This window comes from Colossoma macropomum, unplaced genomic scaffold (genome assembly GCF_904425465.1).
Source record: "Colossoma macropomum unplaced genomic scaffold, Colossoma_macropomum, whole genome shotgun sequence".
NCBI classification, from domain to species: Eukaryota; Metazoa; Chordata; class Actinopteri; order Characiformes; family Serrasalmidae; genus Colossoma; species Colossoma macropomum.
Genome location: NW_023494799.1, coordinates 9,625,375 through 9,651,435, shown reverse-complemented (window position 1 = coordinate 9,651,435; position 26,061 = coordinate 9,625,375). Strand labels below are relative to the sequence as shown.

The 26,061-nt window shown below is 38.1% G+C and overlaps 1 protein-coding gene and 1 pseudogene across 1 annotated transcript; both read left to right on the top strand.

Annotated features, from left to right (window-relative positions):
• The first annotated feature begins 424 nt into the window (after window positions 1-424).
• On the top strand, window positions 425-15,717 carry LOC118819277 (annotated as a pseudogene).
• Window positions 15,718-20,343: 4,626 nt separating this feature from the next.
• Window positions 20,344-25,040, top strand: LOC118819343 (mast cell protease 3-like). The gene is made up of 5 exons (XM_036587087.1): window positions 20,344-20,403; window positions 20,601-20,751; window positions 23,877-24,021; window positions 24,436-24,684; window positions 24,822-25,040. The coding sequence occupies exons 1-5, from the start codon at window positions 20,346-20,348 to the stop codon at window positions 24,975-24,977; spliced, it is 759 nt and encodes a 252-aa protein (XP_036442980.1). The 5' UTR covers window positions 20,344-20,345; the 3' UTR covers window positions 24,978-25,040.
• The last annotated feature ends 1,021 nt before the right edge of the window (window positions 25,041-26,061 follow it).

The following is a 26,061-nucleotide window of genomic DNA, read 5'->3' as shown; positions in this document are numbered from 1 at the left end:
CTCCCTTTTGGTGGTTATAAGTGTTAGTAAGTCATTAACAAATGTTGAAGTGTTTTACGCTTTAAAATAAGGCTCCCTTTTGGAGGTTATAAGTGTTAATAACTGATTAACAAATGGTGAAGTGTTTTACGCTTTAAAATAAGGCTCCCTTTTGGACGTTATAAGTGTTAGTAACTGATTAACAAATGGTGAAGTGTTTTACGCTTTAAAATAAGGCTCCCTTTTGGTGGTTATAAGTGTTAGTAACTGATTAACAAATGGTGAAGTGTTTCACACTTTAAAATAAGCCTCCCTTTTGGCGGTTATAAGTGTTAATAACTGATTAACAAATGGTCATAGACCATTTGAGATGCAAAGAAACATCAAACCAAACACGAAAGCCTGAAATCTGTGAATCAACAACTGCAACATTGGAAACTACAGGATGGTCTTGGAGCAGAGTAAGTAATAACTTAGGATCTTTTAAACAGGTCACAGAATGTTACACCTGGAATGCTGTTCTAAAGAAGATGCCACTCAACCCCAGTGATCACAATAGGGCATTCACGCCTGGTGTACATTAGCATCTGGCAGCATTATATCAATACTTATGACAATCATGAGGAAGATGTCAGATAGTATGCTGAAAATGTCAAGTTACAGAATAGTGCCTTATGAATATGAATTTAGTCATTTCAGGTGTTAATGTATGTCTCATCATTATTAATATTGATTGGTGTTTAAATGGTTAAACTTATCAACAAATATGTGATGAAGCTGACAGGTCAAATGCTGACTGAGGGAGAAGACAAAGTAAGATTAGAATCCGACAAGATCTGAAGTTTAACAGTAAAAATGGATGTGGGCTCACTATTTGGCAAACAACAGGCCACTGTTGCCCTTTCTACTTATGTCTTATAATGGCTTACTAATGGGTTTTAAGGTGTTTACAACCTAATTAATAACCATTAATAAACCCATTTTTAAACCATTTATAAACCCTTTATAAAGGTAGTCTTATTTTAAAGTGGTACCAAAAAATATTAATAAAGAAATTTTCAAAAAAGAGTAAATAAGTTGTTTCTTGAGTCCTTTTTTACTTGTGAACAGTGCAAATGTGAAAACATCCCTGAGTTAGCTATCTATATCACTGAAAATAACACACCCAAACAAAATGAACTCAAAAATCTGTCATTACTACGGAGAAATTCTGAGAGCTGAGACTGATCACAGTATGTTCTGCTAGTATATTAATTACACATCTTTCTGTTTCATATCTGAGGCACAAAGTTTTACTGCCTATTAGCTTAGCTCATATTAACTAAATTAACTACCTAGCTAGCATGCACTCATAACAGAACATCAGCAGCAGCTTTAGGTTTAATAAAGCACTAACATGCTTATAATTCTGAAACAATCAGCAAAACAGACATTGTACAAGAAGACTGAACCAACTTAGCTCAGATTAGTTAGCGAGTCAGCTAACTATAATATTGTTCCTGATCATCATTAACTCCTAACGAAGAATACAATAACAACTTGTTCATTAATAATGATTTACCATGCGTATCACTTTATATTGTTCCTGATCACCATTAGTTCCTAATAAGGAACACCTCGTTCATTATCTAAGAGACAGTAATTACATAGTCACTTCATAATATTTAGAACCAAATTCATTTGCAGGCAGGACACATACACAGTCGGACTGCAGATGAACCCTCTCTTGTCAAGTCAAGTCAAATTTATTTATATAGCGCCTTTTACAACAGATGTTGTCACAAAGCAGCTTTACAGAGAATCCGGGTCCAAGCCCCCAGTGAGCAAGCCTTGGCGACAGTGGCAAGGAAAAACTCCCTCAAAAGGAGGAAGAAACCTTGAGAGGAACCAGACTCAAAAGGGGAACCCATCCTCCTCTGGTCGACACCGGATAAGAGGACAGACACAAAACAGTATAAGTGGATACAGTTTAACACCACTGTGCAGTGCACCGGCCGCATCTCAGGTCAGACCCTCTTAGGACAGGCAGCCGCTCAGCTCAGGGAAAGAGAGGGGGACATAGTTAGAAAAACAAATTAACCAAAAGCTCGACTAAACAGGTAAGTTTTTAGCTTAGACTTAAAGATAGAGGCTGTGTCCCGAACACAGACTGGTAGGTTATTCCATAGCTGGGGGGCTTTGTATGAAAAGGCTCTTCCCCCTGACGTAACTTTATTTATTCTGGGTACTAATAATGAGCCCGCACCTTGTGATCTAAGTGGGCGTGTCAGTTGATAATAGGAAATAAGGTCACTGAGGTACTGAGGAGCAAGGCCATTCAAAACTTTATATGTCAGTAGAAGAATTTTGTACTCAATGCGGAATTTAACTGGCAACCAATGTAAGGTACACAAAATTGGGCTAATGTGGTCGAATTTCCTGGTTCTGGTGAGAACTCTGGCTGCAGCGTTCTGGACTAACTGAAGCTTGTTAAGGTTTTGGCTGGAACAACCAGAAAGCAGAGCGTTACAGTAATCTAACCTGGACGTGATGAAGGCGTGAACTAATGTTTCTGCATCCTGTAGCATTTCTTAATTTAGCGATGTTACGCAGGTGGAGGAAAGCTATTCTGGTAATATTGGTAATATGCTCATCGAAGGCCAGACTGGGATCAATCGTGACACCAAGACTTTTTACAGATGTGCCTGGTGCAATTGAGAAACTATCGAGATTAAGAGTAAACGTAGGCAGATTATCCCTAGCAGCTTTTGGACCAAGAAGAAGGACTTCGGTTTTGTCTGAATTTAGTAAAAAGAAGTTGCTTGACATCCATTCTTCAATGTCTTTGACACAGTCCTCTATCTTATTAAGTTCAGTTTTGTCCTCTGGTTTAGCTGAAATATATAATTGTGTATCATCGGCATAGCAGTGGAAACTGATGCCATGTTTTCTAATGATGGTACCTAGTGGTAGCATATATAAGGTAAATAACATGGGTCCTAAGACAGAGCCCTGTGGAACACCATACTTTACTCTTGTGAGAGCTGATCGTTCACCATTTACATTAACAAACTCAAAGCGATCACTAAGGTAAGATTTGAACCACGAAAGAGCTTTACCTGTCACTCCTACTAGTTTCTCAAGCCTGTCTAATAGAATGGAATGGTCTATTGTGTCAAATGCTGCACTAAGATCGAGTAAAACCAGTAAGGATATGTTTCCTTTGTCAGCGGATAATAAAAGGTCATTTACAATTTTCACTAACGCTGTTTCAGTACCATGGTGAGGCCTGAAGCCAGACTGAAATTTTTCATATATATCACTCCTATGCAGATGGGAACATAATTGTTTGCCACTGCTTTCTCTAAAATTTTTGATAAAAAGGGAAGATTTGAAATAGGTCTATAGTTTGATAGCTCAGAGGGGTCAAGACTAGGTTTCTTTATTAAGGGTTTAATTACACCTAATTTAAGAGATTTTGGAACATACCCGAGGCTGAGAGAAGAGTTTATTATAATAGAAAGGGCTTAGTTATTTCTGGCTTAGTTATTTCTTCAACATTTACTCGTTGTCACTTTACTTGGAGGGACACAAAAGCAGTAATTAATGGTTAAGTAAGAGGAATTTAAGAAGTAATTAATGATTAAGTAAGAGGAATTTAAGAAGCAATGAATGGTTGATTAAGAGGAATTTAAGAAGTAATTAATGGTCAAAATGTAAAGATCTAACGGCCATTAATCATCAAAGTCGCGTAAAAAAGACTGCTCTGTGTCTGATTCATAACAATTTTGTACGATGTGGAAACAAGTGGAGATTTGAGCAAAAGTGATAAATCAGCTTCAGTGCATGAAACCAGCCTACCAGCACCTCATTTACATATCATACATGAAGCACACACTAATTCATGCAGATGTTTCAGTAGCCAGCCAAAAAAAACGGCAGTGTTTGGCATGAAAGCTAATGGCTGTGCTCATGGGTCGAGTTTGATGTCCAGCAGTGAGCGCACTCCTCCCCTGCTGACCAAACTTAATAGTATTAAAATGACAACTGGAAAAAAATAAAATGTGAAATAAAACAAAGTACTCTCAGTGTTGTTAACATAGTAGAGTGATTGTTTAGTGTAATTAATTCCCTAAAATAAACACTGTATTATTACAGTGTATGACAACAAAATCACAATGTGTCTTTAAATGGAACATGAAATAGTTGCAGCACTTGTTTATATCAATGTGCATGTAAAGTAAGTACATCCACTTTTGTACTGGACTGTCATGCACACAAATTAGTATTACTGATATTTTCTACTGTTGTTTTTATTTTTGCTATTACAGATTATGTTGATAATAGTTTTGGTTTAGTTTGTACAGACATGACAAGATGAAAGTGATGAATAACAAAACCGTCAGTGAATTTGTGTGCACTCATCTTACGGTCAGATGTGACCATAATCTTTAATGAACAAGAACCAATGTGAGAAAAGTGAAGCAACTGAATATATGGAGGTGATGGAAAGTTAATTAACAGATAATTAGCGGGATTAACACATAAGTGCTAGTAAGTTATCACGTTACTTCTTTATATGAAGAAAAATACTTATCACTTACTACCAATGTAATAAGCAGCATTTAGTACACAGATAATGAGTAAGTGAGCCATAAACTAACGACAAACTAACTTATGACCTAACAGTGTACTTAATTACTAATTGAGAAGTGCTTAATCAATTACTAAGTAATAGCTAATGCTTAATGAAGAGTTAACTAATAAGTAAATAATGGAAAATTAATAGTTGATTATTATATATTTAATGATTAATTAGCTACCCTTAATGTAAAGTGTTACCAAAACGCTTTTTGGGGACTAAATAAAATTCATCCAGTTTTGAAAGCAAACTTTCATGCCATTCTTCCAATAGACAACTCTTCACTTGCACAACCAAAAGAGGCCTTCATTGTGTGTTTTTGTACTTCTTAAGTCGCCACATTGTTTTGAATTAGGAGATCATTCTGGACTGCAACAGCTATATGGTTTGAACATGTGCAGAATGTTTTTTTTTTGCATTGTCCCCGAAAAAGACGTCATCTAGAAGGAAGCATACCTTGCTCCAAAATGTATTTTTCAGTGTTGATGGTGCCTTCACAGATGTGCAGGTAACACTACAATACTGTTTCATAGTCAATAAGTAACTAATCAGGAACTAATCAGGAATGAATGAGTAGTGCTGCATTAACACTTCAGTAAATACTGTTAACTACAAAGGAGTACTAGTTGATTACTCAGTAGGTGATAGTGAACTAATGATTAGCTAATAACTACTGAGTCTCATAGAGACTTACTTAGTAACTATGGTTTCTTAGAATAAAAACTCATAAATTACTGATGAATTCAGCAGTAATTGCTCAATAGCTGAGCCTTACAAGGTTCCTGGTGAATGTAGTGTATTGCACTAATTCTAACAGTATTGAAATACACTATGCAGTATTATATTCTCCAAAAAAACACAATGAAATTATCAATTAGTTGTGCAGGTAAAAGCTTATCTAACAAAAGAATGGCCCAAAATTTTGCCTTTACAACTGGATGAATTGTTGTATTTAGTCCCCAAAAAGCGTTTTTAAAAGGAACTTTTCTGGAATGTCTTGGGCTTCTAATATGGAATGAGTGTATATTTGCAAGTTTCATAAGATACTAAAGTGTTTTATACTGTCTTCAATATAATGCCAATCAAACAGAATTTACTTGTCACTGCTTAATGTTTTAATTTTTGTTTCACATACTGTCCCAACTTTTTGCAATAAAAGTTTGTACATTTCATAAACATGAATCAAACTTGAGAATAAAAGCAGTTAATTACAGCACGACATCAGTTTACTTTAAGTAATTCACACTGAGGTGAATTTTGAGAGACAAATACATGCAGAAAGTATGACTATAACTCCTCCACCTTCTTTCTCTCTCAGCCAGTGTTGAGGTTGGTATAATAAATGGCACAGAGGCTAAACCTCACTCCAGACCCTACATGGTTTCTCTTCAGAAAAAAAGGAAAACACATCTGTGGTGGTTTTCTTGTGTCTGAAGAATTCGTCATGACAGCTGCGTACTGCTGGAAGAAGTAAGCTTTTTATCTATCAAGTTGTTTGGATAAATCACAGCTTGGAATCATCTTTTAATGAACTCCAATGAAAATGCAGTTACAGCTGGTAAATGAAGCAAAATCTAGTTGCACTGCATGTATAATTTTACAGTCTGAAAGTGAAAGTGAATTTTGAGAAGGAATATAGTTGAAACTTGAGTGCTTCACTATTCAGTTTTGTTTTTGTGAATTCTATATTTTGTGTAACTTTATAGGTGTTGTAATATATTAAGGCCTGTTACCAAGTGCATCAACTCAGCTCTAAAATGTTTCTCTTAGGAAAAAATGACTTACAGCTGTGCTGGGTGCTCATGATCTGTCGGACAAGAAAGAGGGTTCCATCCGCATGAAAGTAAAGAATTACTATCCCCATCCGAAATATGACACCAGCACACATGACAATGATATCATGCTTCTGAAGGTAAATAACTGGACCAGTGGTGTAAATTTAGTTTTAGGGGGGAAGTTAGTTTAGTTTAAGTGAAGGAGCAACATTAGCAGTTCAGTTGGGGGGGTTGGGGGGCGCTAAGGAGTCACAGACTTCCAATAAGAGTAAAGGCACAAAATTCAACTAATGAACATTTTCTTTTTCTGCATTTAGCACTTCCACACTTTAACTTTATTAGGGTTTCCATTCTTCTTGAAGAAATCTTGAAGGTAAAACATTAAAATTTAGTCTTGTAAGTTGGCTGCATTTTCTGCATCACATTATACAAGTAAATGCAGTTAAATTTCCTTTGCTCAGTAACAGCTTGTGGACAACAATACATCCTTTCAGACACAGTGTTATTTTTTATACATTTTTATTATCAATTCTTCAAGGGGAATTCATGTTTTTGCTGCTTTACTATACCCAGCAGCACAGTGTCACCAGCAGCAGTGTGTGGTGGGTTGGTGGGGTTTAAGTCTTGCCCAAGGGCTCAACCAGGTATAGCCAGTCAGTTCAGTTGAGTTGCCTTCTCACAGTGGAAGGATGGACAGACACTCAAGGGTTTTTTCAGATTTGAAGCAAGAGTGGAGCTTGATTTTCTCTTTTTCTCTCAAAGATAAAAGCTGTTTATCTGCTGGTTACATCATTGTTAAGAGTCCATTTTCTTTGGTTCATTTTTTAAACTGCAGTTTTGAAAATTCCTGTTTTTAGCTATTATTTTCTTTTGACTTTCCACTTCCTTATAGAGGCTAGAAATGTATTAAATGAAGGGTTGGCCGCACATGTAGCGTAAGCAAGGATGGGCCTTATCGTTGTACCTGACTGACTATATAAGGTTGTCCTGTTGCGCATGCTTTCCATTCTGACTCATGCTGCTGTGTTGGTAGCACTCTTTGCAAGCGAAGTGTGCCTCAGAGAAGAATTCGAAGGCCATTCAAACGACAGCCCAACGTTATGTTAATGAGGTCCTAAAACCAGTGGCCCACAACAAGCTGCATGGGATGGATTATTGCAGGACACCATTAGGAACCTCTACAACTCCATGCCGAGACGTCTGACTTCTGTATGTGTAGCTCAATAAATATTGCCCTTATCAGTCTAAACTTTAATCATTTATTGTCCTGGTAACCTTTATCATCCTTGTCAATAGCACTTCCTTCTGGGCGCAACTATTTTTCTGACAATGAGTGTACAATTTAACAAGAAATTAAGTAAAACCTCAATTCCAAGAAAGTTGGAATGCTATGTAAAATGTAAATATATGTAAATCAAAAGAGAATGCAATGATTTGCAAATCTCATCGACCCATATTTTATTCACAATTGAACATAGAACACATATCAGATGTTGAAAGTGAGACATTTTACCATTTCCTGAAAAACGTTAACTCATTTAGAACTTGATGGCAGCAACACATCTCAAAAGAATTGGGACAGGGGCATTGCAAACAGGTATGATTCTGTACTGGAAATCACTGCATGGGCTCAGGAGCACTTCCAGAAATCATTGTCTGTGAACACAGTTCATTGTGCAATCCATATGTCAACATGATCCAGAAACGCCGCCATCTTCTCTTGTCCAAAGCTCATTTAAAATAGATTGAGGCAAAATGGAAGATTGTCCTGTGGTCAGATGAATCAAAATTGGAAATTCTTTTGGAATATGAAATTTCTTTTTTGACGCAGATGCCATGTCCTGCTGATTTAAGAGGAGAGGGACCATCCAGCTTGTTATCAGCTCACAGTTCAAAGGCCTGCATCTCTGATGGTATGGGGTTGCATTAGTGCCTATAGTGTGGGCAGCTTACACATCTGGAAAGGCACCATCAATGCTGAACAGTATAAAGAGGTTTTAGAATAACAGATGCTCCCATCCAGACAACGTCTCTTTCAGAGAAAGCCTTGCATATTTCAGCAAGACAATGCTAAACCACATACTGCATCCATCACAACAGCATGGCTTCGCAGAAGAAGAGTCTGCTGAACTGACCTGCCTGCAGTCCAGACCTTTCACCAACATTTCACAAACATCTGGCGCATCACAAAACGAAAAATCCAGCAAAGAAGACCCAGGACTGATGAGCAGCTAGAATCCTACATCAGACAAGAATGGGACAACATTTCTCTCCTAAAACTCCACCATTTGGTCTCCTCACTTCCCAGACGTTTACAGACTGTTGTTAAAAGAAGAGGGGATGCTACACAATGGTAGACATGGCCCTGTTCCAACTTTTTTGAGATGCGCTGCTGCCATCAAGTTCTAAATGAGTTAATGTTTTTCATGAAATGGTAATGTCTCACTTTTGAAGGAATTTATTGTTGTGATATGTGCTGTGTTGTGGGTGTATGTGCAGAAGTTCTATTTTAGGCTGCCTATTTTTGTGTTTCTCCTTATATGGTCATGCTGTCACACCTGTTACTTGTCCTGTATAAGCTGGGTCTAATCTTGGCATCAGTCCAGCTATAAAACTGTGACAGTCCATGGTCTTACGGGCTGGCTGGGTGTCTGGAACCTGCGCACTCAACGAATAAATTTCACTTTGTCCAGACAACAGATCGAGTCCCCTGGTTTGGAATCAAGAGGGTTTGGATTCTTCACGTGGTGCCGTGACCCGGATTGGACATCTGATCTCTAGGTGAGTGCCCATTTCGAAGCAAACCCTGAAACCAGTAGGTTATCCTCCTCTCGTTGATGGAACAGAGGAGAAGACCGCGGTAGTGTTCCCACAAGCCCATGGCAGGAGAGAAGGCTACCACACAGAGGGGTGGTAGGGTGGCACCTGATTGGTCTGATAATGTTTTCATTGTCAGAGCGGATGAACAGTTATAAAAACATATAGACTTATCTAGTTTGGACAAATACTATCAAAAGAAAGTGCCTGTTCATTCAGATAAAATATGGTCCCTAGATGAGAAGCTAAATATGTCATTCTGGCAAACTCGCAGAACATATCTTAATGCATGCTGCCTCCAAGGCAAAATAGGCCTGTGGAAGTATAAACATAAGGAAAAGTTTGATGTTCTAAATTAATTTTTTTAAACAGTGAATGGGACTAAATTCCTGGGAAAGCTCAGGGTTGAGTTTCAGATACAACTGAAGCTGTGGTTAGAAGCCCAAAATAGCGCTGACCTCTGGCCTGTACTGGGGTCTGTGCAAGGTTTTATGGTTGTCCTGTGTTGTCATGGTGGCATTAGGTGTTATCAATCAGCTCATGGGGCAAGGTATTAGTTTTATTTTTTATGCCTGAAGTGGTCCAAATCTCTTGCAGATTGTGGCTTACTAAAGGTTGAACATGTCAACCTGACTGGGTTTTCCTTGTCTGAATACTAAGCAGTATGAAATTAATAATGCAACATTGTCAGGTATTATTTTGATAGCTTCCTCAAATGCAGAGGAACATGAACATGACCCACTAGTTTTGTTAGATTACCTACATTCGGTAGGACACAAAGCCTCTTTAAAAGACCAAGATTAATCAATCCTTTGTTCAGTATTTAAGACAGCTGGTTTTACAGGCTCAGAAGTCAATTTTACCTGACTGTTGTGCCACAGTGTGTGCTATTTTATTACTTGATATGTTAGCACAGCTGCAATCTTTTCTGGGGTTGTGCAATTATTGACAACCTTGGATTGAAGATTATGCAAAAATGGCTCAAGTGCTATACGATCTAACCAAAACAGAAAATCAGAAGCCTGAGTTTTAGCTAAATGATGATCAGTTACAAGCTTTCCATTCCCTTAAAACTGCTCTATGCAAGGCCCCAGCACTAGGTCTAGCGAACATGGAACTACTGTTTACACGGTATGTTTCAAAATCACTAGGATTTGTGTCTAGCTGTTTAACTCAAAATCATGGAGAGAGAGAGAGGTCTGTGTTTTAGTACTCTGCTAAAGTAGACACGGTTATGCTTGGAATGTCACCTTGCCTGACAGCAACCCAGGCAAACTATTTGTGTGGTTTTAGCTGTTGGTCCTAATTTTTTTGGATCAAGTTCTCATTGAAATGTCCACACTGAGTTTCCTCTTTGCTCTTAAAAGTACAAGATTCTTTCAGTGACAGCACAAAGCCGGGGTAACTGGCTTGCAGTTTTGACTGCCCGTAATATAGTGATCAAAAGGGCACCTGTGAATGCTATTTCAGATCATTTGGTGGAACTGGAGTATGTCTCAGATGATCATGAGTGTGAAACTCTGGTGTCTAGTGCGGTGCAGAGCATGTATGCTGAAACACCTTTGCCAAATGCTGATGTTGTGTTATTCACAGACGGCTCTTCCCGCATCCTTGATGAGGGACGACGCACAGGGTGGGCTGTCACAACACGGTATGAAGAAATAGCTACCGGTAGATTGCCGGATCATTATTCCGCACAACAGGCAGAACTGGTAGCACTAACTCGTGCCTGTGTGCTTGCTAAAGATTTAAAAGCAAATGTATTTGTTGCTTCAATGTATGTCCATGGCATATGCCATGATTTTGACTTGTTATGGAAGCAGAGACAGTTCTTGACAACAAATGGAACCCTAGTGAAAAATGCTCAGCAGGTGGTAGACCTAATGGAAGCGCTCACACTTCCAAAACAGGTTGCTATTATTAAAATAAAAGCCCATTCTTTTGCCATGTCTTCTGAACACCAAGGAAACTGTTTAGCTGATACTGCAGCTAAAAGGGCTTGTCTTTTGCCTATTGAATATATCCTGTCACCCTGTGAACAACCTGTTGTGAAAAAATTTGGCTGATCTACTTGTTTTATACCAGCAGGCCCCGGGTTTGGAAGTTTGGACTTGGGTTGAGCGAGGTGTGTCTCTTCGCGATGGTATCTGGGTTAAGGGGGGTAAATATGTGGCTCCTGATGCCCTGCTTCCCTATTTGGTGGCTACCATACATAGTCTAGGTCACCCTGGAGTAACCCAGATGGTACATCGCGTCAACCAAGTATGGTGGAATCCTAAATTCCGCAAGTATGCAGAGAGTCATTGTCTAGCTTGCACCACCTGTCTTAAGGCAAACCCAGGACTTGCAGTCTCCCTCCCCTACCAAACTGTAACACCACCGAGTGGCCCGTTTCAAGAATTGCAGGTAGATTACATCATTCTGCCAAGATGCCAGGGAACACAGGACTGTTTGATAATAATTTGCAAGTTCTCAAGGTGGATTGAGGGATATGCCACTACTAAAGGCACTGCCCTGCACACCACTAAATGTCTGGTGAAAGATTTTATCCCAAGGTGGGGTCTCCCAAGGGTCATTGAGAGTGATCAAGGAACTCACTTTACTGGGATGGTTTGTCAAGAAGTAGCAAGGTTGTTGGAGATAAAGTGGCATCTCCACTGTCCCTATCGACCTCAAGCATCAGGTCAGGTTGAAAGGATGAACAGAACCTTAAAGTCCAGACTGACCAAGTTACATCATGAAGGGGTTTCATGGGTGGAAGCTTTACCGGCTGTACTTTGCACCATCAGAGCTTCAACTAACAGAAGCACCCAGCTGTCACCATATGAGATTATTACTTGTCATCCTATGTCACTTCCAGGAACTATTGATTTAAGAGCGGCAGACATATATGTCATGTCTGATAGTCTGCTGCAGTACCGCCAGACATTATCTGAGGCTGTTGCCGCTGCTCAGCAACAAGTGTTGGATGCATGGAAAGAACCCACAAAGGGGGGGTCATCCTATCGTTGCAGGTATGTGGGTAATGGTTAAGGTGCATAACACTCAGCTATTAGGGCCAAAGTGGGAAGGTCCATATCAGGTCCTCCTTACTACACCCTCTGCTCTAAAATGTCAAGTGAAGCCAAAATGGATACATGTGAGCCATACCAAGGTGGTACCACCACCTGATGGTCATGGCTAGTTTAGGGATAAAATGGGTGATTCTGGTTGGGAGATGCTCTGAGGAGGAACTATGATGTTTAGGTCATGGGGGTCAACCTCAGGAGTGAAGATCTTCCTACTTCCCCTTTGCGACTAGCGCTCCCCTACTCCCAGCAGAGGCCAGGACCCAGGTTAGGTAGGGAAAGAAGGTATCCATTACAAGGGCTAAACCAAACCTTTATACAAGGGCATAAGACATGGGTTGTGTACTAAGAATATGATGCTGCCGCTGTGTCTGTCTGTTTTGTTTCCAGGATATACCCAGAGCAGACCGGAGACTGTGACGAAGGAACAGGATATCAGACAGGTTCCTGAATGGTGGTCGACAAACTGACATCAAAGCCTATCTAGGTCCCCTGACGCTGCCCTATGAGCTGTTTGGACACATCAACACTTTCTCCCTATATTCTGGAAGAGAAGACGGCTACCGTGACGACAAGCTGCAAAATAAAAGACTTTATAACAAAAAGGGAATAAAGAAAAATGAAATCTGTAGTTTTCATAAACATTCTGACAATACCTTTTGCAGGCATGATGGAGGACGTTTGTGACCACAACATGGTCTGTGCTCAGGCCATCCTGTGGACACAAAATCATACCTTAGGAGGTGATGGTTGTTTTGTTTGTCATGCCTTGCATCACCGCTATTATGTGATCCCAATGTCTAACATTTCTGCATGAGCTTTATGTACAGACCATTCTGCATCTGAACCCATGAGAATAATAACAAATGATGGTAGATGGTACAAGTGAAGATAACAGGTCATTGCCTATTGTTAGATGTCTCAGGTCAAATAGAGCTGCCTGTTACAATCCAAATGCTGATAGCTCCCGGATTGTTGGCTGGCAGTATACTGTTAGAGTTGGTAGTACTCATTACAACTTTATGGTTGATCAAAATTTAACTATAGCGCATGATTATTGGGCTAAATCTAGCTGGAATTATGGATTAGCAGAACCATTCCTGTGAGGGCTTCCTCAGGCTGGGTATGTATTGACAAACCTTGTAATCCAGAGGACACTTATCTTGGTAACAGTACATGTTCCGTTTCAATCTCTGCCTTCTCTATGAATGGCACATTTTGGTGTGAACATTCTACCACCACAAATACCAACCCATGCGATATTTGGATGAGAGAATCACTTCCTTTGGTTTCTATTTGGTTTCAAGGCTTATCCATCACTCCCATCTGATTCATGGTGTGGTTCCTGTTACATGGCTGTAGTCATGCCTCCTATTACAGTCCATACCGATCCATGGACCACATTATAATCTCATGGACCTTTATATCGTATGAAAAGAGAACTTCGCGTTACCCTAGCAGGTATACAAACATGGAATGGTCACATTATGAAGGACCCCTGGTCTAGTATAGCGCAGACAGTAGGGTGGGGAATATTTCCATTTGGAGGTGTTGTAGATGCCTTACAGAAGATAAATTATTCGGCTTATTCCACACAGAAACTAGCTAATGAGACTAGTGAAGCTCTCCGCTTAGTAAATGATGAATTCCGTGCGTTATGAGAAGTAGTGCTGGAGAATAGGAAGGTTTTAGACTTGCTGACCTTAGAAAAAGGAGGGGTATGTCACATTCTCAATACCTCCTGCTGTATCTATGTCCCAGATAACTATGAAAATATTGATAAATACGTAACAGACCTTCATAGACTCATTCCAAATCCTGCTCCGGAGGGATCGCTTGATAAGTTCTTTAACTGGGTTGGCAACATTTTTGGAAGTATATTTTCTGGTATCTTACAGCAACTGCTCTGTTATGTACTTCCCTTTGTAATAGTTGCTATTGTTATTTACTTTTGCCTCAAATTACTCTGGTGCATAATGACTAAACTCCACCGGCGTAGGCGTTCCTTATGAACATGGAAACACTTCATTTGCCCAAATTTAACTGTATGTGGACTGAAGGGAAAGACCCGTCTTTAGGACGCAAAGAAAGAGGGAAATACTGGCCATATTTCTGAAGAAAGGATAGATTGATTAAGCTTGTGAGAACATACATTTTGTAGTATGTTCTAAGGGGGGAATGAAGGAATTTATTGTTGTGAAATGTGCTGTGTTGTGGGTGTATGTGCAGAAGTTGTATTTTAGGCCGCCTATTTTTGTGTTTCTCCTTATATGGTCATGTTGTCACACCTGTTACTTGTCCTGTATAAGCTGGGTCTAATCTTGGCATCAGTCCAGCTATAAAACTGTGACAGTCCATGGTCTTACGGGCTGGCTGGGTGTCTGGAACCTGCGCGCGCAACGAATAAACTTCACTTTGTCCAGACAACAGATCGAGTCCCCTGGTTTGGAATCAAGAGGGTTTGGATTCTTAACTTTCAATATCTGATATGTGTTGTATGTTCTATTGGTAATAAAATAAGGGTCTATGAGATTTGCAAATCATTGCATTCTGTGTTTATTTACATTTTACATAGCCTCCCAACTTTTTTAGAATTGGGGTTGTACTATTATCATTATTTAAGTACAAATAATGTAAAGGCCTTTCAGTGCAGTTACAAGAGCTATTAGTGGGCCAAAGCACAACATCTAGCATTCTAGCTGGCTAACTTTTGGTCTAAAACATTAATATAATTTTATTCAAATATTATATTTTACAAAGTCAATGTCAAGTGTTCAGTAAGGAAACATGAATAGCATCTAATGTTAGCTAACTGTTTGAAAGTGCAGTGTGTAGGTCAGCTGGGTGTAATCTGGGTTGCAGTGGAGGAGTGGAGCTTCACATTATACTGTGCAGTCTTGTTTCTAACTAGGCAAATGATTATTTTGTCACAGCTACATGGAAAAGCCAAAAAGAGCAAAACTGTAAACTGGATCTCCATCCCTAAAACAAAGGAGGGCATCAAGGCCAACTCGGTCTGCAATGTAGCTGGCTGGGGAAGAACAGGATCTTTAAAATCTGGTAGCAATCGTCTTATGGAGACCAAAATTACTATCGTGGCCAAAAAAAAAATGTAAGAAACTCTGGGAGAACCTTCTGACCCCAAGGATGATATGTGCAGTTCATCCTGGAGGATCTTGCGGGATATGGGAAAATTATTAATACAGTCAGTCTGGATTATTGTGTTGACCCAACACTGAACAATAAACCAAGGTAAATAAAGTGAGGATAGTAATGTGTTTCATTTGTGTGTTGTTAACAGGAAGACTCTGGAGGTCCTTTGGTGTGTGGGAATACTGCAGTGGGCATTGTTTCCTTCGGTCAGAGGAACAAGTGTGATGCACCCACGAAGCCAAAGATTTCTGCCAAAATATCTGCATTTCTGCCCTGGATCAAGTACATTATTGGGAAAGTTTAATCTGCATTTGACGAAAACCAAAGCATTCACCACAATTTCATCTCAATAAAAGCATTTTGCAAGCATATTATTTGATGACAATGTATATGAGAAATACTGTGGAAAGTAATTCTGTATGATAAAGTGTAACAAATGAAGTCAAACACCAAGGAAGGAAAAAACAGGTTAATGGTGGTCTCCCAGGGCCTGACCACACAACTTTAGACGACCTCTTAAACTTTTGTGCTTGAATGTGATGAAGTCTGCTGTAAGTAAGGCCACGCCCACTCTAAAACCCACCCCATATTCCTCTGGTCTGTGCTCTTTTAATGTCTAAAGTACAATCGATAACAAAAGCAAACCTAGTGAAACATTTTTTTTAGTTGTTATATATTTTTTAGTTGTTATATATTTTTTATATATGTTGTTATATATTTTGTTATATATATTTTTTTATTTTTTTTTAGTTGTTATATATTTTTAATATATTTTTTAATTGTTATATATTTTTATGAGTTCTCTGCACATGCAGTAAACATTTACATGCTTAAGTTCTGTTTTAGGGGTGACTTTTTAGCCATGTTAACATTAAATGCAGTGGCTTGTTGTCAGTGTTGGAGCGTGCCATTGACCCCTACTTTGACCTCCTCCTTCTTAAGGTGTTGGATTGCTTTACAGATTTGATTCTCAGTTTATTCTCACCTCGATACGTCTACGCTCCCGCTCACATATAGCCCAAAATTTCTCATGGTTGTCCCCAGACATTCTCACAACGAGATCAAACTGGGCCCCACGTGAGCATTTTAATGGACACTTGGAGATACATAGGAGATTCTAAGGGAGCAAGATACTGAACAGACCCTGAGTCAGCAGCAAACAGGACACAGTGCTTAGATGTAAATACAAAGCAAACATGTGTTAAAGCAGGATTAACAACTGGGAAAGCACAGAGATAGAAAATCAGGAGATGTGCAGATAATAAAAAGACTTTTTAGGTTACAGGTCTGTGGACCTACCCAGTGTTGTGGCTACAGTGACCTCTAGAGGTGAGGAGTGGAATCCCCAGGCACAGATGTGACATACAGATAGTGTATCTGAATATACAGACCAGATTCATGCCAGTTGTCAAACAAACTTCAGTGTTCAATGTTTACTCCATCTAATAGTTATAGACCACGTTCCACCTAAACCTGCATCTGCATGACTTCTTTTAGCAGAGACGGCAGGGGTCCTTTGGAATGTAATAAAACTGCTGTCAGTAAAGTTTGTGTTTTGAAGAAGGGGAATTGTTATCACACAGCAAATTGCTTTCTAAAGACATCTAAAGCTATGAAACAAAGAGTGCTTCAACATTATTTTTTTCAGTGAAGCCTTTATTAGTACAGAAAATAAAAACGTTGCGGTGTCTCTGATCAAATGACATGTTCTGTTGATTTTCTAGGTGAAAATAAGTGATCACATCCTCTACTGATACACTTTTTAAAACACAATTACTGTTTATTTGCTGAATTTAATAAATTGAGAAGAAAAAAAATAAAACATAAAAGGGAAAGGGAAGAAATAAAAATGTACTGTCATACACCATTTTTCCAGATCACTTCTGAATATTTTGAGTACCAAGATGCTCTGCATTTTATGCACCCATGGCCATGTAGACATTGTATGTTCTATTTGAAAATTATCACAAATAGTATCCTGTGCAAAATGTCCCACAATATATCAGTAATAAAATAAAAATTGTGCACCAAACTATGCAGAAAAAAATCCATATTTAAAGGCATTGTCTGTCAAAGGTGTATTATTTTACTTAGAAAATCAGTAAAACATTAAGGATAATATTCGTCATTTGACCAGGGGTGTTCAAACTTTAGTATATGCCTGTATGTGTAGACATACTTACTTAGATAGGCATATACAGCAACAACCAATAATTAAAAAAGAACAACAATATTAATAATAATATATTAAAGCCCTTACATGGCCAGGGCCCACTAGCAGGCCCAAAGGTTTATTACACACTTCTATAATCAAAGAGTAGCTCAGCCAGTTTGCATTGAAGCCCCTGTAGTTACTGAATAATAAGCCTTAGTCTGTAATAAGCCTGGGATTTTAAGGGTTTAACAGCTATTTATATTATATTATATTGCCCAAGCAATATAATCATGTTGTGCCATATCCAAGAGGCACTGCAACATCAGGAATGGGTAGTGAAGCTAGTTACTACCCACCTCCAAAAACACATAAATGGCAGCAGATGGTTCTCAACACTTTATCATCTAATGAGGCTGTTTTAGTGTTATAGTTTGTGTGTAATTTAAAGTTTAGATGACAGATTAGTGCAGCAGTAAGTAGTGTTGCACTTTATCTGTAGAATGTAGTTTTCTGAGTTTGATAAGTGTCACTGACACAGAACACAACAGCTGCCAAAAGCCTCAGCTTACTCATACCAAGACCACAGGAGTGACCACAGACGCAGTTCTCATAGCAACTGTGAGTGTTCAAGGCAACATTTAGGTAAACTGCATTTCTGCAGAGTCAAGTGTTCTGAATTTACTGAGTCATTCACACAGAACACAACGTGCATCTACTTCTAATGAAATAAGCTGCACAATCCATCAGTTTACTGATGAAATACTCTGAAAAAGCAACTAGAAGAACAAAAGCCAACTTGACCTCTAACTGCACACATGACTCCGTGAAACATGCTTTCTTCTTTTCTTAAAAGTACCTGTCTGAGAAATGTAAAGGCTTTTGAAAGGTTTTTTGTTATTAGTTCCTATAATAACCTAATAAGCAGTGATGGGATCAAAGTGCACCCTACTGAATTGGGCCTAAACCCCTTCATCACAAGTACATCTAAATCAGCAATTTAAAGCTTCATTGTCACATACAGATATATTTTTACTCGCATCTACTTATATTACTTTATTACTGGCCACAAGAATATCCAACAATTGATTACTAGAAGGGGCTGAGGTGATGCAACCAGTGACTTGCAAAAAGGAAACAACTGCCAACACTTCTCTTGTTTAATGGGTGCTGCAGGGTGCTTTTGATTAAAAAAGAAACCCCCAGTCCAACTCTCAACCCACCCTCCGTGCCCCCCAGCCCTTTAACAGACTGCTTCCTCTCATTTTGAGCAATGGAAATTCTGAGCGCAGATAGAAATATTATGTAACCCTTTATTAGTTAACTGGCGTCTGGCACATCATCATGGTTAGAATACCAAAATATAAAACACATTCATATGATTTTTAGGGTAAGAATAAAATACTAGAAGAAAAACTTCCATGAAGTGAACTGTATTTGACAAAATGAACCCTCCTGTTATGTTTTCAACAAGGAACAGCAATAATATTCCCAGGTCAAATTGACCTGATGCATGTTTATATTTGTCTCCATAAACATTATCTTTGGCTCAATTAATATCAGTTCAATAATATTTAGTATAATCAAGTTGTCATCTATTATAGATCATTTTATGTATATGTACCTATTTTATGTTAATGTATCTATTATAGATCATAGTTTATGTATAATAACATTTGTCATCAATTTTTGTACATTGACAAAAACTACACATTCAAGACATTTTATTCTTATAGTTTATTCCTTTTTAGACTTTGTAAACATTTTTGACATATTTTCTGTCAAGCTGATTAATACAAACAAAACATCTCTCCTGTTCCAGGTCAAACTGACCCTTTCAAATCAAATCCCATTAAATGAGCCCATCAGAAAACGATTCATGCTCAAAAAATAAAAAAAAACATATTTTTTCCTGTTTTTTAAGCTTTGAAATGGGTCAGTTTAACCCACAACATAAAGCAAATGAACAAAACCAACAAAACTGCAAGGAAGCTGCACTCTGGTTACTGCAGAATTCAGAGACAGACTCAAGACACAAAGTAGTGCTGACTCTACCGATTTGCTTTGCAAAAAACAGCAAATTACTGTAAAATCCGACATTTGAACTTCTTTGGCAAGAAGTTTGACCTGTTTCTCCCAGAATGCAGCATTTATACAGAAATTATATGTATTTAAGGGATACAGTAGATACTGCAGTATTTCCACTGACAATTTTCAGCACTTCTTTATAGTGTAAGCATCAGAGGGTTATGTAAAGCTTCACATCAGCATCTTCAGTATGATTAAAACCAAGAAAGTGCAAAAAGATGAGGAGAACTCAAAGGATAATTTGCTGGTTGTTTACTGCAGCACTGTATGAAAACTAAAAGTTCTATATTTTGGGACAATAGACTTGGAAAAGGATTTAGGAAGTAAGTTTTTTCAGGAGGTCTGAGATGAAAAGGCTCTAGAATCAGCCCTGATATATTCTGTAATACTTGCTGACTGTTTTTGTAAATGATGTATTAAATGTTTAGTTTTTTTTGCTGCACCTACATTTCACTGCAGTGGTTAATGAAGTTTTATCTTATCTTAAATTTGTGTGAAAAACACTCCGCACTTTGTTTTTCGTGTCAAGACTCTTAACCACATAACCATGAACCAGCTATCAGATAACACAGAGTTCAATAAGACCACAAAAAACTGTGAGAAAGAACGTTTGTGGTGAACTGACTCTTCCCACCTTTGTATTTAAACTCTTCTTCTTCTTCAAGGAGATCAAACTCTCTCCAAAGAGCATCATGGCTCTCATCTCTCTGCTTCTGCTGGCTGCTCTCCTGCCGTATCTGAGCCACTCTGGTAAACGTCATTCAAAAATACCTACTTTCTCTGAATTGTTCTTACATTTAAAGCTTGATTAAAGTTAGAGTTGTTATTCGGCTTTCAGAATTCTCACATGTAATATTCAGATGCATAAATTATAAAATAAAATCAGTCTGTTTTAGGTAATTCACACTGAGTATAATTATAACCCCTCCACCTTCTTTCTCTCTCAGCCAGTGTTAATGTTGGTATAATAAATGGCACAGAGGCTAAACCTCACTCCAGACCCTACATGGTGTCTGTTCAGAAATATGGATCACACGTCTGTGGCGGCTTCCTTGTGTCTGAAGAATTCGTCATGACGGCTGCGCACTGCCGAGAGAAGTAAGCTTTTATTTGTAGTGTTTTCTTGATGTAGGTCTTAGGATGAAAATGACTACTTAAGTTAAAATGTACTCATTTCAATACTGTTAACTTTTTTCATGTCATTCATGTAGACGCTTCCAAAGCTGGTTGTCTGGACAAATATCAACTACTTCACAAACGCAAAAAAACACAGTCATTTTTGAGGAGAAATCTGAGAAAAACATTTGAACATTTTTCTTTTCAGCAGCTTACGTTCTAGGTATTAACCAAATTAGTGTGTTAAGTATCAAGGTAGCTGAACTAAACTACACTGAAATGCCCCACAGGTTCTGTGTAATAACTGGGTAAGTGTGAGGTACAAACTTTTAAGTGCTGTGTAATTATTTTGGGTAAAAAGTTCTGTGTAATTAGCATGGTGTCAAAAGATTGTACACAAATAAATACAGTTATTTTTCATAGTATGTACCTGTTTATTACCTATAAATGAAACTGAATCTTGGCTGTAAAAAATGCAGTGGTTCTTTCTCATCCTTATGGTTTTACTGGGTTGTTATATTTACAACTCCGTTTCAAAAAAAGTTGGGACACTGCAGAATGTAAATAAAAATAGAATACAATGATAGGCAAATCATGTCAAGCATATTTTTAAAAGAAAATAGTAGAAAGACAACATATCAAATGTTGAAACTGAGAAATTTTATTGTTATTTGAACAATATTTGCCCATTTTGAATTTGATGCCAACAACACGTTCCAAAAAAGTTGGGACGGGGGCATGTTTACCACTGTGTTTCATCACCTCTTTTTTCAACAACACTCGGTAAGCGTTTGGGAACCGAGGAGATCAACTGCTGTAGTTTTGAAAGTGAAATGCTTCCCTTGTTTAATATAGGATTTCAGCTGCTCAACAGTTCAGGGTCTGCTTCGTTGTATTTTTCATTTCATAACGCTTAATAATGTTTTCAGTGGGTGACAGGCTTGGACTGCAGGCAGGTCTGTTTAGCACTCAGACTCTTTTAACATGGAGCAATGCTGTTGTAATACATGCAAAATGTTGTTTGACATTGTCTTGCTGGAATAATCAAGGCCTTCCCTGAAAAAGACATCATTTGACTGGCAGCATATGTTGCCAAAACATGTATATATCATTCAGCATTAATGGTGCCTTCACAGATGTGCCAGTCACCCATTCCATGTGCACTAATGCACCCCTATACCATCATGAATACTGGCTTTTGAGCTGTGCACTGATAACAAGCTGAGTGGTCTTTAGCCTGGAGGACATGGTGTCCATGACTTCCAAAAAGTATTTCAAATGTTGATTCGTTGGACCACAGGACACTTTTCCAAATCCAATCAGTCCATTTTAAATGAGCTCAGGCCCAGAGAAGGCGGTGGCGTTTCTGGATCCTGTTTCTCTGGTTTTTTTTGCTTTCTAGAGTTTTAAATTGCATTTGTGGATGCAGAGATAAACTGTTTCCATAGAGAGTGGTTTTCAGAATCATGTCTGTTTTTAATGTAGTGCTGCCTGAGGGCCCAAAGATCACGGCCAGCAAATACTGTTTTTTGGCCTTGTCCCTTGCATACAGAGATTTCTCCAGATTTTCGGAATCTTTTAATTATATTATGCACCGTAGATGATGAAAAGCAAAAGTCCTTTGCTATTTTACGTTGAGAAACGTTATTCTTGAATTGTTGCACTATTTGATTGTGCAGTCTTTTACAGAGTGGTGTACTCTTCATCTTTACTTCTGAAAGACTCAGCCTCTCTGGCAGGATCTTCTATACCCAATCATGTAACTGATTTGTTGGCAATAATTTTTGCCACTTTTTTTAGCATTACACAACTTTACCAGCCTTTTGTTGCCCCCGTTCCAATTTGTTGTTGGCACCAAATTCAAAATGGCCATATGTTTTTCAAAAAACAATATAATTCCTCAGTTTCAACATTTGATATGTTTTCTTTGTACCATTTTCAGTTAAATGTAGGGTTTAAAATGATTTGCACATCATTGCATTTTGGTTTTATTTACATTTTTCACAGCATCCCAACTTTTTTGGAAATGGGGTTGTACTTCAGAAAAATCTTTGAATTTTTCATCATACTTTGAGGTGTTTCTCATTCACTTTCAAGCTTAAACATGTGACATTACAGTGAAATTTAGTGTATGTTTATACTCACAACCTTGTTACTCCAAAAAGTTTGAGTTATTTTATTACGTCCTTTATCAGCTTATTTACTTGAAACTGTCAGTCACTTCAGTGTAATTTAGTTAAACTGTCTTGGTACTTATCATAATTTTACCCACCGTAATTACACAGCAGTTTGGAGATTATACCCCACTCAGTTATAACACAATATTCTGTGTAATGTGCCAATGAAAGTCAGACGCTCACGGTTCGACAACACGACAGAGCTTTTACTAACACAATCAAAGTCCAGAATCGCAGTCAAATAACAGGCGTGGTTCAGATCCAAAAAGCACAGTAGAATGATAACAGTAAGCATAACACGAGGCTAACAAACACAAAGGGACAGGCAAAAGACATAGTCAGGAAAACAAGCAAAAAGGGGTCAAAAACACGAACCAGAAAAGTCCAGGCAAGCAATCCAAAGGGCAGAGCAAAAGGCAAAGTCGAAATAACAAAAGCAATGGTCAAAAAACAGGATACAAACAATAGAATAAACACTCAGTAGTTCACAATGGAAACAATACCTCGCAACTAGCTCTATCTAAAGCCCGGGCTTATAAACTAAACTATGAAGGTCATTTGACTAACACACAGGTGATGCACATCAATACTCTGATGATCTAGAGCGCTGATAGGAGCACAAGAGAAGGTTGGGAGTCACATGATTTCCCAGAGAACTCAATGGCAATGGAGTCCAAGAGAGACTCCGGGTATGAGGGATGCTCAGCAGTCATGTGATCTCCAAGAGGATTCTGGGAGATGGAGTCCATGTTCCTCTGAGAGCTCGCTAGATGCGTGACACTCTAGTTAAGACCTAGAATGTAGGGGAATGTAGTAGAAACCACAACCTTCTTGTATTAATATTTTGGAAAAATCTTGTGATGTTGTGATATAACCATTGCTACCAAGTGCAATAATTCGGCTAAACATCTAAAATGTCCTTTTAAACAGTGAAGAGACGCTTACAGCAGTGCTGGGTGCTCATGATCTGTCAAACAAGCAAGAAAAAGGTTCTGTCCACATGGAAGTGGAGTCTTACTACCACCATCCCAACTACAATGCAGACACTGTGGACAACGATATCCTGCTTTTAAAGGTAAATAAATATTTACACTAATCTACAAAATAGAATGTCATAAATAACCATGAATAACCTCAAATCATGTTTGGAAGATCATTCTGAAGTTAGCAGACTGTGGCCAAAACAGCTGCCACTCGTTATAGAGTTCAGTTATGTTTAATGTTGAGTCATTTACGCAATAGATAAAGACAGAGTCACTAATAATAATGTATAATAATAATAATTTCTTTTACATACACTTGAATGTCAATTGTTACTAACTCACTTACAATTACATGCTTATGTGTGTAGATTCTGAGAGGGTTTCCAAACCTACCAAAGGTGTTTAATACTGATAGAACACCAGGGTTGTGATGAAAGAGAGGGGCTTAACATCTATTACACTTATTATCTTTGTTAATAATTTACCTAATAATGATCTTGCCACAGTTGCGTGGAAGAGTCAAAATGGGCCCAACTATCAGCCGCATCTCCATCCCTCAAAGAGACGTGGACGTTCCAGCCAACACGGTCTGCATTGCAGCTGGATGGGGACAGACAGGAACCATTAAACCCGGGAGTAATTGTCTTATGGAGACAAAGCTCAGAATCGTAGGCTACGAACAATGTAAGGCGCTCTGGAAGCAGCATCTAAGCCCAGTGAAGATGTGTGCAGTTCATCCAGGAGGAGTTTGCATGGTATGTAAAAATGTAGGCTTATAAATATAATAATTCTGCCATCTGGTTTTGACCCAATCCAACATATAAAGTAATACAATATGTAAATTCTGAGTACTGGTTAGACAGTAACGCTTTAATCTGTGTGTTGTTAACAGGGAGACTCTGGGGGTCCTTTGGTGTGTGGGAATACTGCAGTGGGTATCGCTTCCTTCGTTCAGAAATGGATGTGTGATAAACCCACATTGCCAAATGTTTTTGCCAAAATATCTGCATTTCTGCCCTGGATCAAGTCTGTTATTGGAAATGTGTAATCTGCATTCAACAAATAAACAAACCCGAGCATCTGCCTAATTTCATCTCAATAAAAGCATTTCTCAAGCATATTTCTCAAGTATGTAGTTTCACTTTCCTCCTAGGCAAGAAATGGTACAGAAAAAGAGACAAATGATGTTTAAAACATGTAAATAAAAAAAAAATTTCACACACCCCTGTTCCTCATATAATAAAGTTGCAAACGTAATTGTAGTTTCACCCTGAATATAAGAAAATCTGTACACATATGTTTTACTAATCAACAAAAGCTGGGTTTAGCTTTTTTTTTTTAACATTTTTTAAATGGACAGAAAATGTTGATGTGTTCAAATAATTTTGTATTGTTCTATATATTACTCTTAAGTTCAAGAAACATTAAAAAAACGATGTCACATATTAAAACATAACACGTTATGACTTAATATCTTTAGAAATGAAACAACTCACTGACTGATGCAAAATTAATGTGATGTTTTTCTCATTTACTGCATCGTTGGTCAACTGTCAAGCCACATGGGTCACCGTATAAACAATCCATTAAAATTTTGAGAGGAAATCACAATATTACCACTTTTGTCATCACTTTTGAGATATAATATGTTGACCTTTTACAATCTAAATAAAAAATTCAGAAGTCTGTTTGGTGTTTAAGATAATCCATAATGCTGCTCCACCATTCTTGAAAAGGTTTGCTCAGCTACACCCCGAGAATATAGGTAGGGTTACGCAATCAGCCTTGAGGGATGAGTGTAATATTCCTATTATAGGCATATTCCTATTCCTATTGTCATATTAAATGACACGTTCACTGCCCAATTTATTAATTTCTTACTTTTTTTATTTAACTGTTGTATAAAAGCAATAGAACACTCCCTCTTGTGTTCTACTACTGAATCAAAAAATGCTAAAAAAAAACAATCTTACTCAAAAAGGCTGAGTTACTATCTCAACAAATCATTTTTAAATTAATTAGAATTTTTTAGATTAAGTTACTCCAACTTTGTGGAGCATTTAAGTTGCGATAACTTTTCATTAACATGTGCAGTTAGGTTTTACAGTGCAAAACACAACAGCCACAAGACA

What these genes read in the sequence shown, in the direction of transcription:
- LOC118819343 (XM_036587087.1), top strand. Translation starts at nt 20,346, where the DNA reads ATGGCTCTCATCTCTCTGCTTCTGCTGGCTGCTCTCCTGCCGTATCTG. An exon ending in GCCGTATCTGAGCCACTCTG is followed by an intron (nt 20,404 to 20,600) that starts GTAAACGTCATT and finishes TTTCTCTCTCAG; the next exon opens with CCAGTGTTAATGTTGGTATA. An exon ending in ACGATATCCTGCTTTTAAAG is followed by an intron (nt 24,022 to 24,435) that starts GTAAATAAATAT and finishes ATCTTGCCACAG; the next exon opens with TTGCGTGGAAGAGTCAAAAT.